The sequence below is a fragment of the Rhinolophus hipposideros genome (assembly GCF_964194185.1).
Source record: "Rhinolophus hipposideros genome assembly, chromosome: 5".
NCBI lineage: Eukaryota > Metazoa > Chordata > Mammalia > Chiroptera > Rhinolophidae > Rhinolophus > Rhinolophus hipposideros.
In genome coordinates, this window is record NC_138051.1 from 73,128,922 (window position 1) to 73,152,418 (window position 23,497).

The 23,497-nt window shown below is 34.0% G+C and overlaps 1 protein-coding gene across 6 annotated transcripts in view; it reads left to right on the top strand.

Moving 5' to 3' along the window:
- Positions 1–23,497, top strand: part of PALS1 (protein associated with LIN7 1, MAGUK p55 family member) — a 79,586-nt gene that overhangs the window by 24,194 nt on the left and 31,895 nt on the right. For 4 of the 6 annotated variants that reach the window (XM_081049731.1, XM_081049732.1, XM_081049733.1 and 1 more), the window contains exons 3-5: positions 2,612–2,710; positions 4,574–5,098; positions 17,899–18,107. In XM_081049731.1, the coding sequence (XP_080905857.1) occupies positions 4,732–5,098; positions 17,899–18,107 (576 nt within the window). In that variant the 5' untranslated portion in view covers positions 2,612–2,710; positions 4,574–4,731. The remainder of the gene's footprint in view (positions 1–2,611; positions 2,711–4,573; positions 5,099–17,898; positions 18,108–23,497) is intronic. The other 2 variants (XM_081049735.1, XM_081049736.1) reach the window with 2 other exon arrangements.

A 23,497-nucleotide genomic window follows, 5' to 3' on the forward strand; every position in this document is an offset into this window, starting at 1 on the left:
GTTCGTACGTCTTAGTTCATAAGGCATTTGGGCAGGAAGAAGAATGGTCTGGGATTGGTACCAAAGAGGGAGCTAATTTGGAAGGTTAATACAGGAAGGTGGTAAAAGATACGTTAGAAAGTCTGGGTTTACCGCAGGAGTTTGGACTCTATTCTCTAGGCAATATGAAAGCCATCAAAGATTCTGAACAGGAGTGATTTGTTCATATACTTAATTAAGCATTTGTCTTACTCGATAACAGGGCCAGAGAGATGAGTAAGACTGAGCCCTGCTGATTAGACTATTTACATATGTGATCTACAGTCACCTTGCAATTAATGTGTCCAAAACTAAACCCATATAATTTCTCACCCCTTCTAATTCTCCTCCTATATTATCCATCTTAATTAATGACATTGCCATCCACTTAGTGATCCAAAAATAGTGGCCCTGGAGTCACACTGCCTGGGTTCAAATTCTGAAGCCCCTTGTTTGCTTGGCCCTGTGCTGAGCAGTATCAAAGGTCCAGACATGAGTCAGCCTAGTTCCTGACCTCTAAGGGCTTCTAGTCTGGTGGGCAGACAGGCAGGAGTACAGATCATTGTAGTCCAGTTTGATCAGAGATATGACAGGACCTGTGGGGTTCCAGGGGAGCCACATAACCCAGTTTGAGAAGTCAGGGAAATCCAGAGGAGGACGTTTTTGAGCAGGGACTTAAAAAGAGAGTAGACAAGGATTAGATCCTTCAATCCTATGCAATCTGATTCTGGAACCTGTTCTCTTAAGCATTATGCTGCTTTGGATAACTGGGTAGATATAGTGGCATTAATTAGAATTGACACTGGAGGAAGAGGCTCAAGGAAAACATGAAGGGATTAATGAGTTTAGTTATGGACACATTAATTTCTAGATCCCTATAGGACATTCTGGTACATAGACTAATAGGCCAGGATCCTACCTCTATAAACCCTAGTACCTAGCTAGGGGTAAATGTTCAATGAAATTTATGTGCAAATCACCCCTCTTTTCTTTTTTGTTTTTTTTTTTTTTTAAACTTAGTATTCTTTTTTTAAGATTTTTTTTTTTTTGATTGGGGAAGGGGGACAGGACTTTATTGGGGAACAGTGAGTACTTCCAGGACTTTTTTCCAAGTCAAGTTGTTGTCCTTTCAATCTTAGTTGTGGAGGGTGCGGTTCAGCTTCAAGTTGTCATTTCAGTCTTAATTGTGGAGGATGCAGCTCAGCTCCAGGTCCAGTTGCCATTGCTAGTTGCAGGGGGCGCTGCCCACCATCCCTTGCGGGAGTCGAGGAATTGAACTGGCAACCTCGTGGTTGAGAGCCCACTGGCCCATGTGGGAATCGAACCGGCAGCCTTCGGAGTTAGGAGCACGGAGCTCCAACCGCCTGAGCCACCGGGCCGGCCCTCACCCCTCTTTTCTAATGTTTGATGGCTTTCCTACTGCCTTGGGAATTAAGGACTTATATTTAAGATTTTTCGTAAGTTGGATCCAGTCAAACTTTATAGCTCTGTCCTGTTGTATAAGCTGACTTCCATTATTATACAAGTTGACTGCTTTAGTTCAACTGGCTTTATTTGTACTTTTCTCACACCTTTTATCTTCCTGCCTTTTGGTTCGTGCAGCCTCTTCCTCATTCCTCCATTCTGTCTTCAGGCCTACTTCAGTCCTCATTCCTCACCTACAAGACAGGCATATTTGGACATATTGGACTACTCGACAACTTTTAGAGTTGTAATAAAGATTAAATGAGTGAATACTGTGAAGTGTTTGCAATATGGTGTGGCACACAAGTCTCAGTAAATGTTGTAGTTGTTACTACTACTGCTACTACTATTTCCTCCACCTCCACTTCCTCCTCTTTTTGTCCTGCTATAAGAAATACGGACACCAAGTTCTAGTTTGTAACCTATGTATTTCCTTAGTATAACTTTCATTTCACTATCTTAGCTCAGGACCATATATATTTCTTACAGTTGTCTTCAAACTGGTCTCATTGCCACCCTTTAGTCAATTCTCTACACTTCTACCAGAGTGGTGTTTCTCTAAAAGTGAATGCGATCATGCCATCCGTTGCTTTAATTCTTGTAATGATTCTTACACTCTCGGGCTAAAGGTCAATGTCTTTAGCTGTTCTCAGTCTGGCCCCCTGCTTGCCTTTCCAGTTTTATCATTATTTGTGTATGACATGCTCTCATTGTCCCATCCAGCCTTATTGCATTCTGTTCTGTTTGTTGGAAGTGCCATGCTCTCACATTCTTCCTTCCTATTGGTCTTGTGATTCACTCTGCCTGGAACAGACTCCTTTCTCTCTGGCTAATATTTACTTCTTTGAAGTGCCTCTCAAAGAAATGCATCCTTGTGTTTTGAGTTTTTGCTATGACTCTTGACTGCACACTAAGTTTTGGAGTCCATCGTCTGTGCATCCTCTGAATTTATGACATTTCTAAGTTTAGTTGAACAAATATTTATTGGGCATTTCCTATATTACATGTGTTGTGTTAAGCACTGGGGCCTATAAAAGTAAGACATGATCCCTGTCTTGAACAAGTTTAGAATCTAATGAGGAGAAACCAACTGGGAAAGAGTAATCATTTTCTTTACTGTCTCTCCCAGTAGACTATGAACACTCCAAGGGAGATGACCAAAATGGAATTTTAAGAGGATTAATATCGGGTTGCAGAAATTTTTCTGAGAGTAAAAGACTATATCCAGGTAGGTAAGCATGATAATAGTCCAAGCATGAGGACTCTTACCCAGATCGCCTGGCCCAATCTCTCCTGCATGATGTGTAATCTCCCCCCGTGATTTAGTATAGTGAATAGGACATAGCCTTACAGTTTTTAAGCTGACAGTTTTAATTTCAGGTCCTATTTTTTTGTAGACTATCATATAAAGTAAAAAATACATTATTCATCATTAAATTTGATTTTTAATATTCAGTGAATATTATAAATAGAGAAAGTTGAGAGTTTTAGTGTTCTGCAAATATGTACACTCCTAGGTTTTTCAAATTAAAATTAAACACAGCACTACAGTAACTCCTACACAAATTTCTGCTTACTTGTAATGAAAACATCAAATAAGCTGAATTTGCATTTGCATATAAATAACATAAAACTTGGGAATTGCCTAATATGATTCTAATAGCTGTTATTTTAATGAAAAAGAAGGCAGTCTAATGATAAATAAGATATTTATGTGTAGCTCACATAGTTGTAAATAGAGAAGGTAAGATTTGGATAGAAGAGAAAAATCTCCCAAAATTCTTGTGAAATGTAATTCTAGTGGCTTATGTAGTGCGCATCCATTTTCCTGATTGTTGGTCTAGCGGTTTTCCTTGTCGTCCGGGTGAGTTTCTGTTAAGTAGTGAGTGACAGGATGTTTCTTTCAGAGAAGGCTGGGTGGCATCAGGAATGTGGTCAGAAAACTCAGTTTTTGCTTAGTTGGCATGTGCTCTAACAAGCCTATTTACTGAAATGGTGCTCAACTCAAGGAGGTAATAGGTTTATTATTATAAATATTTTCAAAGTCTTGAGCAAAAGAAGACTAATTAGATTTAATGTGTGGGTTTTCACATATATAAACAATCTGCCTTTTTCCCCCCATCTACAATATATGTTGAAGGATTTTTAAAATATGAGAATCAAATTAATACTAGAATTAATATAAGTATATATGTTTTAGTTTGAAGACTTGCATACACTATCTCATTTAAAACAGAACAATCCTATGAATAATTTTTCCAAAGGAATCTGACATTCAGAGAGAGAAACTGACTAGTCTTAAATCATAAAGCTAGGGGAAGTGTCAGAGCCAGAATTCACATTCAGTTTTCTGGTCTCCAAGTCCAATATGTTCTTTTTTGCTGTATAGTATGACTTTAAATTTTTTTTTGAGTGGTAACAGGTACTGTTTTCTCTGAATGAATCTCAGGGAATTAACCCTATTAATTATTTTGTTAATGTGACTAGTTATAGAGACTGATAACCCACGTAGTCTTTTTCTCACATAATGGAGTTTTATCCTATAGATGCCTTAGCTGCTAATTAAAGTTTCTTTTTTGTTGGGTATCTTCTTGTTCTTAAAAACTCCTAAAAGTGAATTGTCCCCAGAATACTACCTTTTACCTCAAGTGAGCCACCATAGTTTCTTTAGCAGTTAGCTAGGAAGTTACTTCAATCTTGTGTATTAATTGAGTATAAAGTACTGTGTTGAGACAACTATACAAAGATGATTAAAACATCTTTATACCTTAAACAATCTATTCTCTACAAAACTAGTATCCAAAACTTTTTCACTTTCCCATTTGCTAAACCTTCCAATACATCATTTTTTGTCAGCTGTCACATAACACTAAACTTGAAATTCTTGGGAGGGGACTTTTTTTTTTTGGTTGCTGGTGGTGGTGGGGGACAGCTTGATTTCCTCTCCATTGTCTCTAAAATGAAAGGAAAGTATTTAATGTGTGTAGCAAAATTATGTTATATACGTATGGGATATTTATTGTGTAGACATTAGAAGTAAAATCTTTTATATTGTAATTCTTACACTTTTTTTCCCCATCTTTCCTCTTAGATTTCCTTCATGGATACATTTTCATAGCATTATTATATGATGTGAGAAGTTTTGTGTGTTTTTTGAAGTAACATGGATTTTATACTACAGAATCAAGAGATTGGCTTTATAGAAAAAAATTGATTTATAAAAAGTGGTACAGGTTTTTATAGATAACCATGACAACATCCCATATGAATGGGCATGTTACTGAGGAATCAGACAGCGAAGTAAAAAATGTTGGTCTTGCATCACCAGAGGAGCATCAGAAGCACCGAGAGATGGCTGTTGACTGCCCGGGAGATTTGGGCACCAGGATGATGCCAGTCCGTCGAAGTGCACAGTTGGAGCGTATTCGGCAACAACAGGAAGACATGAGGCGTAGGCGAGAAGAAGAAGGGAAAAAACAAGAACTTGACCTTAATTCGTCCATGAGACTTAAGAAACTAGCCCAAATTCCTCCAAAGACTGGAATAGATAACCCTATATTTGATACAGAGGAAGGAATTGTCTTAGAAAGTCCTCATTATGCTGTGAAAATATTAGGTAAGTAAAAACAGCAGAATAATAGAAAATGTTTTGCTTTTGTTGTTCTTGCCTTAATATAAATGTGTATAGGAAAGAAGAGGGGTATGAGAGAATGTAAATAATAGCATTTTGAATTCAGACCAAGATCAGTTCTTTTCTTAGAAAGGTCATATAGCCATCGTTATTTGCTATTAGCTGTGTCGAGCAAAGCGTATGGCTTAAATGTTCCACTTTCTACAACATGGTTTTTAGATAAAATCTTCGAATTAAAAATTTCTATGTATGGCCTAACATTTAAAGCCTTGAAATTCACCTTTTATTTCAAACTCAAACTTATATTAAAATTACTCAAAAGCAATTTTCAGATTTTGAATTTCTAATTTTGTTTAGGTTTATAAACTAGTAATAAAATTAATATCTGTAGCTTAAAACCTAATTGACTTTCTTGAATGTCATTAAGAAGAACTGGTGCTGTTTATATGGCATCATATACATAAAAATGGCTCCAAATTCCCTATACTATCTATTCCCAGTTTCATTCTGTGAAAAGAAAAACAAACAAAAAACTAGTGCCATGAGACTTGAATAGATATAAACACAAAAAAAGTTCTGTTATCAAATATATTTTGGTAACAGTAGGTTAAATAAGTTAAACAGCTTCTTATTACAGGTTTTCTTAGAGTCTTAAAATGCTGATAGGCATTATAAATCTATAATAGAGATTGATGTCAAGTGTAAATTTTCAAACTTAGAATATTTGATCATTGAACTTACTGACTTTTTTTCCTTCACACACAAGTGATCACTGAACTATTGTAAGGAATATATAATACGATAATTTGTGTTCCCTTAAAACTGGGCTAACTCAGATGAAACATTTTATTTCTTGGCAGTTTATTATTTATAGATGTGAAAGGAGAGAGACTTCCACTTTCTATGAAGGAGAGAGTTTTTGTTGTTTTGCCATTCATTTGTCTACTGAGCTCTGTGCTAGATGCCATAGCAAACACCATTCTATGTGATAGCCACAATAATCCTGTTAACGGGTCTATAATATTCATTTTGGAGATAAAGAAATTGAACCTCAGTTAAATCACCTGTTTTAAGTCTCCAAGCTAATAAGTGGTAGAGCCAAGTTTGAATTTGCCTGATCTGGATAAACAGTTGGTGTACTGCACAGAGCAGAGGGTTTGAGTGGAGACTGGCATTCAACCTGTTCTTCATTCACTGCACCGGAGCTCTGGCTACCAAGAGTGGAACACCTTTTTCTAGTTTGCCCAAAGGCACCTATATTCTAGATTTGCTCCTCGCTAAGTCTGTATTCTAAGCCATGAGCCGTTTCTGCTACATCACATCATCTGCTTCTTTGTTATAAATTTATTAAGGATCCACATTTCTTTTTTTTTTTATTAGGGAAGGGAAACAGGACTTTATTGGGGAATAGTGTGTACTTCCAAGTTTTTTTCCAAGTCAAGTTGTTGTCCTTTCAATCTTAGTGGTGAAGGGTCAGCTCAGCTCCAGGTCCAGTTGCCATTGTTAGTTGCAGGGGGTGGAGCCCACCATCCCTTGCGGGAGTTGAGGAGTTGAACCAGCAACCTTGTGGTTGAGAGCCCACTGGCCCATGTGGGAATGGAACCGGCAGCCTTTGGAGTTAGGAGCACGGAGCTCCCAACTGCCTGAGCCACCGGGCTGGCCCAGGATCCACATTTCTTGACAGAAAGCAATATGCATGCTTCTCTAGTATTTTAAGAAACCATAGACATATTCAGTGATAGTACATCTGCTAAATGCCTTCAGATGTTAAAATGAAAGCGGAAAGATTACATATTTTTTAATACATTTATCTGAAGGAATTTTATGCTCTTTTTTCCTGAGAGTTTTGTTAAAGTATAAATATTTCATTCCCAGTTGCCTCTTACTGGCCCTCATCTCCCACCACCCGATTTTTTTAAATTAAAATATTTTATAAATATTCTCTATGACTTGGAAAAGTTTACATTATAGTATATCCAGACGAAGCCTGAATGGTTCTTCTGTTTTTTTTTAAGTTTTTTTAAGATTAATGTATTTGTCCATTTGCTTTACTTAGATCAGGCATAAATGTCCATCTAATAGGAAGTATTCATGTAATCCCAGTAAAGAAACAAATACAGCTTAAGCCAGATTCACTTAGGGAATTAATTAATTTATTTATTTATCCTAAGCGCAGAAAATTAAAGACTATTTCTCATAACTTTTTTGCATTTTCCTATTTCTGTTTTTATGTTGTGGGGCTAACTTGTCTACAAGTATAAAGTACGGCTCTATTTTCTTCCAACTTGCAATCCACTGTGGATTGCAAAAATACTTTTGTGCAATCCTTGAACTTAAGACTGTTTTACATAAAGTAATTTGAAATGTAGTACCAGGTATCTGTAATTCAGTTTTTGGATAGGAGAATATATAATATGTTGAGAAATAAGTGATAAATTTATTGTTACTACACTCAACACAAATGTGTTAATTGAAGGAAACATGAAAAGTTAGTGTTACAAAGTTGTTATTGTCAGTCAAAGCTTCAATTTTTTGATACAGTCAGTTTTAAGTTTTCATTTTAAAATGAACTGGCCTTGTACCAAAAACATTTTTTTCCTGTTCATAATTTGCTAATACATTGTACTGCAACACTAGCACTCCCCTAAAGTTGTGTCTCCGTGCCAGTATTTTGATTAATATACGCATACCAGGAGAAAACTTCTCAGCCTTTTTCATAGCCAGAAACAGCAACCTTGTTTTAAATGAGAAAAGGATGGAGTAGCTGATTTATTTCTTTCAGAGGGAGCCTTCAGTTTCCAAATGATGCAGCATCATTTATTTGTGAGTAGAGAAAATACTCTTTAGGAATTGAAAATGTAATTGGAAAGGTTAGATACTTTAATTGTCTGGATGGTGGTTTTTAATGAAAGTATCAGCGCTGTGGAAAAAATTATACACATGACTTGTATTCATCTTTTGTTGTCGGTATATGTTGAGTATTACAATTCTAATACAACTTTTTCCTTTTTAAAAATGTGCATACATTTTTTGGCACCCTATGTATTTATAAATTTGGCACTATAGTAATAACAGTACAGGAATGGAATTGATAGAAAATATTCAGAAAGGATGAACTAAATTTTCTTATTTAAAAGCAGTCAGATCCTTGTTGAAAATTAGAAAATAGTGATGTGGGAACTTAACTCCAAATGAATAATTAATATTAGTATTATAAATTATCAGAATTTTGATATGTTAGGAAAGCTTTCCTTAAAATTGACATGGTTATTAAAACTTGCTTTGCTACAAATAACATATTGTCTAGTTCTCTTTCATAAGCAACGCAGACTACCTTGTGAGAGAAATCTTGAGGAAAAAAACAGAATGCAAGTTAGAATGGGATGAGGTAGATACAGGATTCTTTTCAGATATCTCTAGATTATAGATTTCACTGTTTTGGTTTTTGTATTCACAGATAAGTAATTTTGGGCCACTGTTGTAGAACAAGTAAATATAGCAGACAGAATATTTAAAGGGAATAACCTAGGAAACACTGCAATCTATCATATACAAGTATGTGACTATATGATTGCTGTATCTTTGAAAAGACCTTAGGAAAGTTACACTCACTCACCCACACCCATGGTGAGCTGTTTTGTGTTTAATAAGGAGACTTCTCAAATTTGTGATTAGGGGCCTTCTAATTTACACCAGATGCTTTTAGTGTGAGGAAAACAAATAAGGACATACCAAGGGGAAGAAAACTAGGGTAAATAAAATATTTTTATAATATTAATAATAGCATGTTTTAATCTTTGTTAGTGTCTACATATTTTTTGCCAGATATCTCTGAATATTCAAATTATTAAGTCAAGATTACTTCTGTAGTTGACGTTGTAAAGTAAAATATCTCTTCCACATTTATTTCTAACGATTTTTGACTTTTGATTGATCATGGGAAATTCTGGAATATTGCTAGATTGTGATGATCTTATTTTAAGACTGTCTTTTAAAATATAGTTTATGTAAGCCAACAAACAAAATTTCAGTGCCAGTAAACCTTGAGATCAGCCTACTTCTGAGTTCATTATTCTTGCTATTAAATTTATGCTTAATTGCTTTATGTTTCCAAATTTTATTAGCCATTCTTTGAGGGACTTTTTCTTTTTTCCTGAAGGTGAAACAATTAGACCTATTGGTACTAGGTTTAATGCTTAAAATATTGGGACGTTTTGAAAATTTTCTGATTTGTCAAGGTTGCTAAAACTAGGACTAACCTAAAATAAAGATTTAAAAAATTCATTAGAGTATGGATATAGCCATGTACTATTTGGTTGTTAGATACTCATAATTCTACTAAAAAGTAATTAATTGCTACACCATTCAGCCTGTGACACAATGCATCAAAACTTCATTTCACCTATTAAGTAATAATACATTTTAACTTTTTCCTTCTTGCAAGACTTGCATCATTATGATATGTTCAGAAATGCATTAACATCATCGCATATTGAAAAGTGCAGAATATCTGGAATCTGATGTAGAATTTAAATGTTTTTTAACTTAATTGCTATTGACCTTGGACAAGTTACTTAACTTTTCTGAGCCTTAGTTTCAGGATTTTCTGGAGGACCGAGGGGAAAAATGTTTTATAAGCATTTGGTACAATGTAGGTGTGACTAAAATCTGACTTTTATAAGAACCAGAAGCCACCAGAGAGATCATCTAATTTTCTAGTACATGAAATTAATTTGTGGACCTTAAACAGCGATTTTTTTAAATTTTATTTTTTAAAATAAGTTTTATTAAAATATTCACATATCATAAAATTCACTCTTTTAAAGTGTACAGTTCGTGAGTTTTTAGTATGTTCACAAAATTGTTCAGCCATCACCACTATATAATTCTGGAGTGTTTTCATTACTCCAAAAAGAAAAGCTATACCCATTAGCAATCATTTCCTGTACTCCTCTCCCCATAACCCTAATCTACCTTTTGTTTGTGGAGTTGTTTATTCAGGTCATTCAAATAACTAAATCATACAGTGTGTGGCCTTTTGTGACTGGCTTCCCTTCCCCCCGCCCCCATAGCATAATGTTTTCAAGGTTCATTCTTGTTGTAGCGTGAAGCAGTACTTAATTACTTTTTATGGCTGGATAATTGTCCATTGTATGGATATATACCACATTTCATTTATCCATTTATATGTTGATGAAATACTTGGGTTGTTTCCATCTTCTGACTATTGTGAATAGTACTGTTGTAAAATTCATGTACAAGTTTTTGTTTGAACACCTGTTTTTAATTCTTTTGGATATACACTCAGGAGTGGAATTGCTGGCTCCTACAGTAATTCTGTGTTTAGTTTATTGATGAACTGTTATATCTTCCACAGTATCTGCATTGTTTTACATTCTCACCAGCAATATGGGAGGGTTCAAGTTTCTCTACATCCTTGCTTCTACTTGTTATTATAGGTCTTTTAATTTTAGCCATCCTATCAACCAGTAATTTTTTAAGAACAAGAATAATTAGAAACTTAAAGTATATTGTATTGCACATAAGTATTCATAAATCTTTTATTTCAAATAGGTATGTGTATAATACTGGGTTGAGAAATAAAACATATATATATATTTTTTTTACTAGTTTCAGGTGTACAAGACAAGGTAATACTTAGACGTTCATCATTTATATCCCTCACACTGTGAACCCCCCTCCCCCCATCCACTATCCCTCCGACCTCACACTGAGCCATTGCGTTATATATATAAAATTATAGTTGGCATTCATTAATGTTTAGCTTCTGGTGTACAATGCCATGATCAGGCATCCACAGTATCCCTGAGGTGGTCTCCCAAATAGGACACATGTCCATCGGATACCCAACAAAATCTTTACAACATTATTGAATACGTTCCCCAAATTAATTTTCAAAAGAAAACATATATATTTTTAATGCATCACCAACAAAGGTTTGAGAAATACTATTATAGTTAAACCCACTTATTTTATAAAAAGGCCCAGAGACTTGAAGTGGGTTGTCCAGTGACATGAAATGCAACTAATAAGTGGTCAAGCCATAAACTAGAACCCAGGTATTCTGACTCCAAATTTTGGAGCTTCTTTTTTCTCTCTCTCCAAACCTCTTTTAATTTCATCCAGAGAAAAATCACAAAGCTTTTATACTTCAGTGACAGTTTTCCATTGTCTTCTCATATTTAGGGGTAAGGTTCTTGCTCTGCTGTCTCTCTCAACTACCTTTGCTTATATACTTGTCTAGTATTTGTTTTTAATTTGTAATCCAATTTGTTAATGAGTCATTATTGTACAGGATCTTCCCTGAGCTTCTGATTGTTTTTAATAAATTCATTTTTACCTAGTCCACTGAAAACCAAAGTTCAGAGATCTAAATTTATGTTCTTAAATTTAAAAAGAAAAAAAGAAAAGACTATTCCGATTTAAGCAAAGATTTCCTGAATGAAAGTTCTAATTGTGATTCAGCAGATAGATATACTGGAACCTGGTATAATTTCCTCATACTCAATAATAAATTGAATATTGAGATAAATGCTCTTTTCAATATTCATTTTGACTATAAAGTTTAGGGAAAAAAGAAAACATCTTTAAAATCTTCAGATAAAAGTTATGAAGTTGGTTGAAATCTAGAAATTTATGAGAAGTTAAAAGAACTGGTCTTATTGAAACAATGAAATGGAAGAATCTTAATGCTGAAGAGCTCTCTAGACAGTCTCTGTTTTCATGTGGGGTAAATGATAGCAATGAGTAAACCTAAGCAAAGCTAATCCAGGGTGGATGGTTATCTCCATTGCTTTGAAAGATTTCCAGAGGTGGAGATTCCTCAGCTTCCTTGGGTAATTTTAGTGTTTACCCTTACAGCCAAAAAATTTTCCCAGATGGCTACCCAGAGACTTGGGTATTTGAAGATGGAATTCTCAGATAGAGCCAGTCTTCGTAATTGCTTTCTGTTGCCTATTTTAGTCTTCATTCTTTTACATCATTTTAGGCAGCCAGAAGAGGCCAAAGGGAGAGGAGAGAATTCAGGGGTAGATTTATGGACTTACGTGTATGTCTGTATTTGTCTGTTTAATTGTATCCCAAAATCAAATGTAAGTGTTTTTTCTTTCTTTTATTAGGTTGGTGCAAAAGTAATTGCGGTTTAACAGGTTAATAATTGCAAAAACCACAATTACTTTTGCACCAACGTAAAGGATAATATGTCCTGCCTTTTAACATAAATAATCACCATTTAAGTGTTATGTGAAATGTTAGAGAAGATGATGGAAACTTAAAACAATTTCTACTGGACATCAGGTTAGAGGAAATAGATCAAAACGTACGACAAGGAATATAAACTAGACATAAAGAACATCCTAGAAGGAAAGTTGTTACAGATTAGAATTTATCACCAAAGCCAGATTTGCTGTCCCTGCTTTTGCCCTCCCCTTTGCAGAGTGTCCCCATTTCTGCCCTCCCTCCATTCTGCCTTGCTTGAGGTACCAGTGTAGCTCAGTACTCCCTTCTTTGTCCACCACCACTTGGCACTTGTGTCATTCTTTCTCGCTAGCCCTGTGATTCTTCATTTACCTCTGTTTTTCTCTATGGTTCTTTCTCCTTGTGTCTGTTGTGTCTCTGTGTATGGGAGTGGGAAGGGAGCCTGTGATTTCTGTGTATGGGAAGTCTGTTCTTTCTGTATTCTGTCCTCTTTGTAGTCTCTCTTCTTTGTTGTCACAGAAGAGGGTACATAATTGTCAGGACTGATTTAGTTACATCTGATTAGATTTTTTAAATTCCCTCTGGAATTACACAGAATATTGAAGAACTTAGGTGGCTTTTTGTTATAAGTAACAGATATAATGTAATTGCTGCGTCCGACAATTAAATGTTATGTAGAAAATGTGAGACATTTCAATGTGTAGAAAATTCTTGAACAGTAGGTATTTGTCAAGTGCTTTTAAAGATGTACTGTATAGGAACAAAAGTTTTTTTTAGCCTACAACTAAATATTCTAACCTTTGAAATTAAGAGTTTTTATATGAAACTAAAATATAAATGAGAATATCAAAATGAGAATCTCTGAGTTGATGTTGCCAACAATTATTTTTTATTATGACATCATACTTAATATCAAAGAAAAGACCCCTTGTCAGAATTCTATTCCGAATTTTTTAATAAAGAGCTGAATAAAGAGAGTGAACTCATACATCATAATCAGTATTTTGAGACTAATGCTGTTAGGTATTTGTTGCTCTCTGTGTGCTCTTAAAACTATTATTGAACAGAGGGAACATCATTTTTAATGTCCTTTAAATTGATAAACTTACTTGTAAGTACATACTAATTTCAGAAGAGGGTTTGTGTCATTTGGTATTTCATATTTTCTCTTAAATACTCATTTGTTTCTGCTGCATATGGTTTAGCCCATATATTGTCAAGGTACGTGTATTTAATGAAGTTAAGACTCTTCTGAGTCTGGTAACTTAATCTGTTCTGCTTATTCATTAAACATTTTTGATGGAAACATTTGAACTTGAGGGATGAGAGAAATTTGGGCAGCTTTCCAGCATAAGAATGCTGTTTGGAAACTTTCCCAGCTAAATTGGTCATGAAAGTAGATAGGGAATTTATCTGAAAACTGTCCGTGTAAATCATAGTTATCAATTTTGCTGTACTACTTGGCTACCAGGCTAGTGCAACACTATCAAAGATGCTTTACAACATTTCTCAAAAAGATAAATAGCTTCTCCATTCATAGAAATTGCAGTTTTGGTTTCTTTTGCTGAACTTTTCCCAGTGTACTACCTAGCATACTACTGTAATGTTAGAGATGAAGTAAAATACTCTGGGAAAATATTTAAAGCATAAGACACTTGGTTAAAATAGCCAAAGTAAAATGCAACAATATTATAAAACATGTGTGAACGAATTAAAAGGCATGCATTATATGTGTAAACATGCACAAACATAGTTAACTAGAGGAAAGTCTTCCTACAGACACATGGTAACGTAACATAACTAGAAGGCGTAAGCTCCTCTAAATGCTAGTCAGTGTACATCACATGCTGCTGTATTGAGTGAAAAAAAATCTCGGGACAGCTTTCCCAAAGCAAAAACAGCATACATATCACAATCAAACACTAGAATCTGCCCCCCCCCCCAAAAAAAAGTTTATTTTTTTATCATTTCCTTGGTGTGGCAGAGAAAGCACTGGCTTAGAAGTTGAAGAAATGGGTTCTTCATCCATGTGCCATTTTTGTCTATGGCATTATTTTCTCCCAGTGTAAAGATTTGGCCTGAATTATGTATGTCTCAGGTTTTAGAGTTATTTTATTTTTATTTTTATTGGGAAAAGTTTTCAGGATTTTTATTTTATACATAAAATAAGGTATATGCATATAATATGGTATTGTTCTGTACCTTAGTATTCAGTAATGGCAATGACTAATGTGATTTGGGGCAAGTACACACCTAGTTTTTCAGTCATGGTAATATTTAATTGTAATTGTAAAAGTGCAAGTGATTTCAATTTAGTCTGGCAACATTGATTGACATAAGTTTGGAGACAACGCCTAAAAAAAGATAATTTCAGTGAAAAGTTTTTACTAATTAAACCATAGAAACGTGAATAAGAATTAATAGAGGTAAATGAAGTTCTAAAAGATGATAGTTAACAAGTTTAAATTGGTCTTGATGCTAACCTGAAAAACTTGAATCTTAAGCTAGGTTAAATTTGTTGATATTTCTAGCATTGCCATGGTCCTTATGTTCTCCAGGAACCCATTATTATGTACTCGGTCATCAGACTCTGGGATTCGGTTGTAGCATTTGTTCTGCTCTACAGCCTTCCTGTTCCTACAGATCTGATGTTGATCTCTGACCTCCTGAGAGAAAGTCATTTCCAGTTTGACCCAGAGATTTTTTCTTCTGGATTTTGAACTGTCCTAGGTGATCTGTATGGCTTTAGAATTCTTCAGTATGAAGACAATATGAACAAATTGACCAGATTTCATCTTTTCCCTGGAACCTGTATTCCTTACCTCAGTTTCTGTCAACATGAGAAGCCTACTTATTTCTTAGAACTTTAAGCTATTATTCCTTTTGGACTAACCACAAAATTTTTCGTTTCCTGTCTGAGCAGTGTCTCACCTGTTAACTGATCTCCTGAAATAAGGTCATTGATCTCAAGTTGTACCTCTCATTAAGCCATTCCTAGTTTAAGTTACCCTACCTTATTTTCCCTAGTTTTTCTTGCTGGCTTATGACTATAGTATCTTATTTATATTTAAAATATTCTAAATATGAAAATCATGTATTGTGTTTATAACAGAAGCAAGAAGAGGGCAACAAAAGAAAACAGTTGTCAAATAGAATAACTTAAATCAGACACAAAAACTCAATATAGCAATCAACGCTATTTAATATAGAAGAAAATAGTTTTGAGCACCTTAATCCCAAGTATATCATCTCTTAAAGTATTACAATAACTGATGTTAATAAAGCCTTTGAGTCAGTGGTTCTTAACCAGAGGGTATATTATTATCAAATATATATTTGCAGTATTATTGGCTATAGTCACCGTGCTATACATTAGATCCTCAAAACTTATTCCCATAAAACTGACAGTTTGTATACTTTGACCAGTATCTCCCAATTTCCCTTATCTGTATTCTATCGACTCTTGTCGATACCAGCTTATGGTTAAATTCTGTCTATTTATCAAGTTTTATTTAGCTCTGGGTCACAGCTTCTTAGGTCATTCTAATGACAATTTCACTTTCTAATTTTTTTCAGTTTTGCTGCAGTTTACTAAAGAACATATATGTACATATATACATAAATAAAATAAGGAAGACTAAAGCTGTTTTGATTTGGGGGATAAACGATAGGGATCCTCAAGAAACAACTGAAGAACTATTCAAATCTATTTTAAAAAGTTAACTACTGTTAAGTAGTGGGATACAAGATACATATACAAGAATCAAGAGCTTTTTAAAGGTGAAGAAAACCACCAAAAACCTTAAACCCAAAGGGTTTTTCCATGAGACTATATATTAGTATCCACTATTAAGTTTCCCATTTACAAGTTTGATTTCAGTCAAAATCTCATTAGGATTTTTGTTTTTTTGGAAGAATATAAGAGAAAGTGGGAGATACCTCAAAAAATTATTCTGTAATTTATTTTGAACAGTCACGACATTTTTGAAAAATAAATGAGCAAGTACTTATATCAATATGAGCAAAAACTATAATGCTACAATAATAAGACATTGTGGTTCTGATAGGCCAACGAGCTAGAAACAGACCCTGATGTATGTGGTATTATAGATCAGTAGAAAAGGGAGGGTTATTCAACAAACCGTGTTAGAATAATTGGTTAATTACTCAGAAGAAAAGAAATGAAGTTAAAATTTTCCTTCAAATCTATAACAAAATAAATTCCAGATGGATTAAAGCTTATTATGAAATAGAAGCCATGAGAAGCTCAAAGAAATGTAGGTCAATATTTAATGAGCTAGGGGAAGGAGTTTATAAGCAAGTAAACAGTGAAAGAAATCACACAGGGAAAGGTGTATCATTCTTAACCCATAAGTTGAAAACATCTGCAATGAAAGCTTCCACAAAAATGACTAACAGACAAATGGAAAAATTAGAAAACCATTTCCAATAAATGGTAATGTTAAATATTGGTGAAAATATTGCTAATAGGATGTAAATTAGTAAAACCTCCCTGGAAAGCCTTTCAACTTCTTAAATGTCAGAGTCCTATTTTAGAATTCTATTTGTCTCAGACAATCTCAGGCAAATTTTTTTTTTTTTTTTTTTTTTTTTTTTTTTTTTTTTTTTTTTTTTTTTTTAAAGATTTTATTGGGGAAGGAGAAACAGGACTTTATTGGGGAACAGTGTGTACTTCCAGGGCTTTTTTCCAAGTTAAGTTGTTGTCCTTTCAGTCTTAGTTGTGGAGGGTGCAGCTCAGCTCCAGGTCCAGTTGCCGTTTTCTAGTTGCAGGGGGCGCAGCCCACCATGCCTCACGGGAGTTGAACCGGCAACCTTGTGGTTGAGAGGACGCGCTCCAACCAACTGAGCCTTCTGGGAGCTCAGCGGCAGCTCAACTCAAGGTGCCGTGTTCGAGGAATTGAACCGGCAACCTAGTGGTTGAGAGCCCACTGGCCCATGTGGGAATCGAACCGGCAGCCTTCGGAGTTAGGAGCATGAAGCTCTAACCGCCTGAGCCACCGGGCCGGCCCCTCAGGCAAATTTTTATGCAGAAATGATCATTATGTACTGAAATGTTTATTATTACTTATAGTACCAAACATGAAAGCAGCTTGAATGCTCAACTTTAGTGTAATGGTTATAAGTTGTGGGTTAGCCATGTAATAGAATATCATGAAGCCATTATATATAATTTTTTTAAAGACTGGTGATTTGGGAAAACAATTAAAATGTACTGTTAAATAAAAAAAAGGAGATGCTGTAAGATGTTTAAAAATAAAGTCGCTTCTAGGTGATGAGACTGTTGATGATTTTAAATTTCTTAATTCATTTCTGTATTTTCATAGTATTAGTTTTATAATTAAAACACTTGAAAATGTTATCCTGTTGTATAATTTTTAAAAAGTTTTATGTAAAAATCAGTAAAATGACAGTGATTTGACAATCAAAAATATATGCAGGTTTGGGGGTTTTTTTTGAAAACTTAAATTGTTATTCAAGAAATTTTATCTTAAATGTTGAATTTAAACAGAAAATTAATTTTGGGTACCTTTTCCTTCTCTTACTAGAAGTGGAAGACTTGTTTTCTTCACTTAAACATATCCAACATACTTTGGTAGATTCTCAGAGCCAGGAGGATATTTCACTGCTTTTACAACTTGTGCAAAATAAAGATTTCCAGAATGCATTTAAGATACACAACGCTGTCACAGTACACATGAACCGAGCCAGTCCTCCCTTTCCTCTTATCTCCAATGCACAAGATCTTGCACAAGAGGTATGTATTCTAAAGATCTCATTGACATATACAAGGTAATTGTTAGCAATACTAAGGCAGTATTATTAGAAAATACTGGTGTGAATATGGGCTTGTTGGAATTGATTACTACTGATAACGTAATAATTTATTGTGTTAGGAAAAATTTGCCATATACATTTTATCCTAAAAAACATGCTTGTTTTAGAGTCAGGACTCTGTTTCATGAAAGAAGAGAGTTAGTTTTGCATGTAAAATTTTATATTTACATGGTAAGAGAAATAATATGTCTAAATTACTAAAGGGGAAAGTTTTAAAAAATGTTTTTGGTATAGTTTTATATTAAGCACTATATATTATAAACAGATAAATGAATACAGATGAGGTAAAATGATATCTGATAATCAGGTATCATAAATATATAACTTCTAAGATTTGTTACTTGTAGATACAGTCATGCACTGCTAAGGATGTTTCAATCAATGACACCACATAGACAACTGTGGTCTTACAAGATTATAATGGAGTTGAAAAATTTCTTTTGCCCAGTGACGTTGCAGCTGTCCTAACGCAATGCATTACTTGTTTGTGGTGATGCTGGTGTAAACAAACCTGCACTGCTAGTCCTATAAAAGTATACCATTGTGTTACAATTACCTGCTGTATTCAGTATAGTAACATATTATACAGGTTTGTAATCTAGTAGCAATAGGCTACACCATATAACCTAGGTGTGTAGTAGGCTGAACCATCTATATTTGTGTAAGTACACTCTATATTTGCATGATGAAATCACCTAATGATGCATTTCTCAAAAGGTATTGTCATTATGTGGTAGCATGACTGTATTTTGAAGTTTTTCCCCTATAAAAACTGTAGAAGGTCCAAAATAATTAAATTTTAATCTGCAGTGAGAGTTTCTCTTGTTAACATGCTGACTTTTTAAGTTCCAGTTTCTGCTGCTTGTTGATGTTCAGTGTTTATTGTATTCTGCAGATATCTTTTAAATTGAAAGTTTTAAAAGGATCTAAACAAGCCATCTCCTATTTTTGGGGGGTAGGGGTGGACATTCTGTCATTATTATAGGATTTTAAGTTATTTTGATGTTATGTAAACTAATTAAATTCTGGAATCCCGTCAAGTAAATCTATTTCATTGAACCCAGACACAAGACAGAAGATGGGCTAGGAGGAAGAGGAGGACCTCCAAAGCTACAGACCTATATAATGGGTTAGGAGGCACTTTTCAGATAGTACAGAGTGTATTTTCTTCATTTAGATACCAACTGTGGGCAAAGATCCTATGTGTAAGAGTGGCTGAGAAAAGTCTAGTGTTGCCCATGATAAGAAAGTGTGACCAAAGACCTGTTCGCAGGAAAGAAATTTTCCATCCACTAGAGTTTAAAAGAGCTAGTTGAAACCTGTTCTTAGAACTCATCTTTATTATTAAAATTAAGTATGCAAACTTTTATAAAAAAATTGTCCCTGTAGTTTTATTTATCATAGTTTAAATGGTTTTCTGAAAATTACTTTCCTTACAGAGATTGGAGTAACAGACATTAGTTTGATCTTATTTATTTACAAATATAATGTAACTTCTATTGTATAGGGTTGGGAGGGATACATAATAAATCATTATAATTCTCTTCCCTATTTTTAGGAGGAAGGTTTGTTCAGCTAGCTACTGAGCCTTTGTTTTGTTGAACAGAAAAATGGATGGGGAAAAAAGTGAGATAAGGGATAGAGAGAAAATTGCTCCAGTTGAAGAACATAACAGACAACAGAAAGGATAAAAGCAGCAGCATAGCTTAAAGGGTTTTAGAATTGAGAGGAGCAAAGAGCTAGACGTGGCTTGAAGAGGAAAAGTTTTGGGAGAGAAAGACATAGTTGAAAATAACTCAAAAGAATCAATTTTGAATATTAGTTTTAGGATGGTTAACTTATTTACATGGTTCACAATTTTCATAGTACTGTATCAAGGAGATATTCTTAAAGTTTGCTTTCACTTTCTTAAAATCTCTTCAGTAATACTTGAGAATTGTGTTGCTTTGGTAGTGGTGGGATATGTGGGTGATAGTGACCTTGGGGCAAGACTGGTCTTAAAATGAGTGCATGATGAGGAACCTCGTCAGCCACCACGTATGGTTGTGCTGCCTGGGAATGACTTACCCTGGAATGCGCACAGCTGTGTGATAGCCCTGACTTACACTGTGCATAGCAGTCAAGAAGAGTATATACTCATAGCTCATCAAAGACGAGTGAAATCTGATAACACAACTCTGAAGTTAAATGCACCCCTTGCCTTTATGTTACAGCTGGAAAAACCTTAGCAGTCACCTAATCACCTTTCTGTTTTATATTTCTGAATATTGAGGCCAAATGAGGTTTTTGTGACTGGGAAAGACTAGGGTGTTAAATGTGTCCATTGCCTAAAGTTTTGCTTTTTAGTATTCATAATTCCAGCTATTTTTTTAAAAGTTCCAGCTATTTTAATATTCAGTGTTTAGAAGAAATTATCTATGCCTCAGCTGTATTATTTTTTAATGAAAATTTGAGTAAGTAAAAAAACAACTCAATGAATTTAGTGAAAAAATTTCTTAGGCCAGTAGAAAGTGTTCTTTGTTTTTTATAATTTAAAATATCAGTTAAACATGAAATATGTAATAAAGCCTATGAAAACTTCAGATTTTGAGATCCAGATTAAATCTTTGACAATCTAGGATATTTATTAATAAATGCAAAACAGTTTTTTTGGTCATTGAAATGGTTTTATCAAGAAAAGGTTGAGAACTGGGTTTCATTTAATTAACTTTTGCTTATCCAGCAAAAATGCAAGCCAACACACTACGAAATGGTATTTGATTTTGAGACATTGAGGTATATATATACCAACGAGAACTAGAATGGTTATATTTGTTTTAAAATTGAAAAGGATATTTAGTGACATAGAAAAATAAAATATTTTAATTAGTATAAAACTGAAATAGCTATAAAACTAATAAAATAGTATAAGTAACATGATTTCATTAGGGTAAAAGTAAGTAAGTGTAAAGGATATATATGTATAGAGAGTCATAGTTTTGAGCTTATGGACATTTGTTTTTCCTTTTTTTTGGTAACCAACTTTGTTGAGATATAATTTACTTACACAAAATGGGTGTGTTTTTATTGTATAGCTCAGTATATTTTGACACATGTATACACCTGTGTAATCTGCTGCCACAATCAAGTTACGGAAGTGTCCACACCTCCACAAAGCTCCCTCATGACCCTTTGCAGACAATGATCACCTCCCTCCCACTCCCCAGGCCCTAGGCATCACTGATTTGTTTTCTGTTTTTACAGATTTGTCTTTTCTGAACATCTCATATAAATGGAGTATATAGTCTTTCATGTCTAACTTCTTTTGCTCAGCATAATGTTTTTTAAATTGATCCATCCATCAGTAGTTTGTAACTTCTTACTGAGTAGTATTTCATTGTATGCATATCTCACAATTTGTTTAATCACTTACCTATTGGTGGATGTTTGGATTCTTTCCTGTTTATCATTTTAGCAGATATGTAGTGTCTTGTTTTAGTTTGATACTGAACATTTTTTCATAGGCTGTTTTCCTATCTTCTTTTGTAAAATGTCTGGCTCTGAAGGAAAATAAAGAAAAGCAGTGTACCTAGAGAAGAGTACTAGATCAGGAAGAGAGTATTTTCTTTGTAAAGATAAGAGATTAGAGCATCTTTACAGGCCAATGGAAAGGAGCCAGTATGATGTAAGACTAGCCATTTAATTCCTCAGGCCTTTGTAGAAAGTAGCTGATGATGTGTGTTGACAGTAAAATAGGTAACAGCTGGATTAATAGGGGAAGGAAATAAACAATTAACAGGAGTTTTAAATTTCTTTAGAAGGGAAGACCTCAGAGATATTTAGGAACTGATTTAAAAATAAAAAATAGGAAACAATGCCTGTACACAAAATTACTGTGTTGACTTGGTATGTTTTATACACCTCTGGTATATTTTTAATCCAAAATTTTCTTTCTCCCTCAGAATTAGTTTCTCTAGCTTTCTCTACCAAAAGGTATATGATCTGAGACTATAGATTTTAATTTAAATTAAGCTTAGATTTGCTATATTTGAAAAAGAAGACCCTCATTTAAAAAAATCAGCATTTAATTACCCATAGTTTTGGATTGCTGTGCCTGTACATTAGTAAGACTTTAATGAGATTCTTGAAGAAGATAATCGCTATGCCATCCCATGTATACATATAGAACTCTACAATTAGAAATATGTTTTTCTAGGTACCAAAACCAGTGGACTGGCTGGTTTTGTTATTGTCATTACTTTGATCCACTTGTGGTCAAATTAGTTAATCCCCAAATTATCATCTCTTAGTTTGATAGGGGAATTATTAATAAAATGATTTAAAATAGCCGTAAGAGGTATTAGAGAATTACTGGATTCCTGTTTAAAACATGAGTTACTTTTGTAAAAAAAAAATTCTCTATAGAAATTTACTTTGATATGTTTTCATTCATTAATGGTGATAATTTTTGTTTCGTTATCTGCATTGTGAAATACTCTTTTTGGTCAGTAATTGAGTTTGGAAATAGAAAAGGGAAGAAAATCAGAGGTATTGACAATGAGAACATGTGTAGTATGATCTTTTGGGGAAAGTAGTCCGCAGAGCAAAATTTGTACCTTTAAATATTTATGGTAAAAGAAAAGAGATTGAAAGTAAATGAACTGAACATATAGCTCAAGTAATTAGAAATTGAAAAAGGAAATAAACTAAAGCAGAAGAAAGGAATTAAATTATTTAAATAGGACAATAGATTTAACATTAGAAGCTGGTTTTTTGAAAAACGTAATAAGGTATAAGAAACCTTAAACAAATTAGATGAAGAAAAAATATCAGTAACATTAGGAAAGAGAAAAGCCTGCAGAAGATTAAAAAATTTTTTTATAACATAATACAGTTACAGCTTAATGTTACTAAATGTGAAAGTGCTATCAAGTGGGTAGTTTTCTACGAAAATACAAATTGCCAAAAGTGACTGAAAAGGTAGCCAAAAAAAGTAGACCAGTAACTACTGATAAAATTTAAAGTTAGTCAGAAATCCATCCCTAAAAAAATCTACCATACCCTGCTGATTTTATGTATAGGCTCTATCAAAACATTCAGAACGTACAATTTTATGTTAAACAAACTGTTCTTACATATAAATCTAGACTATTTCCCAACTCATTGTACTAAGATAGTATGACCTAGATAGTAAAACCAAACAGTACTTTTCTACAACAGTGTACATGACCACGCTCACTAAGAGAGATCAAAACAATTTGTGGACATTAATGTAGAAATCTTAAAATATGAATAACTCACCTCTAGAAATATTTCAAGTAATAATTTATT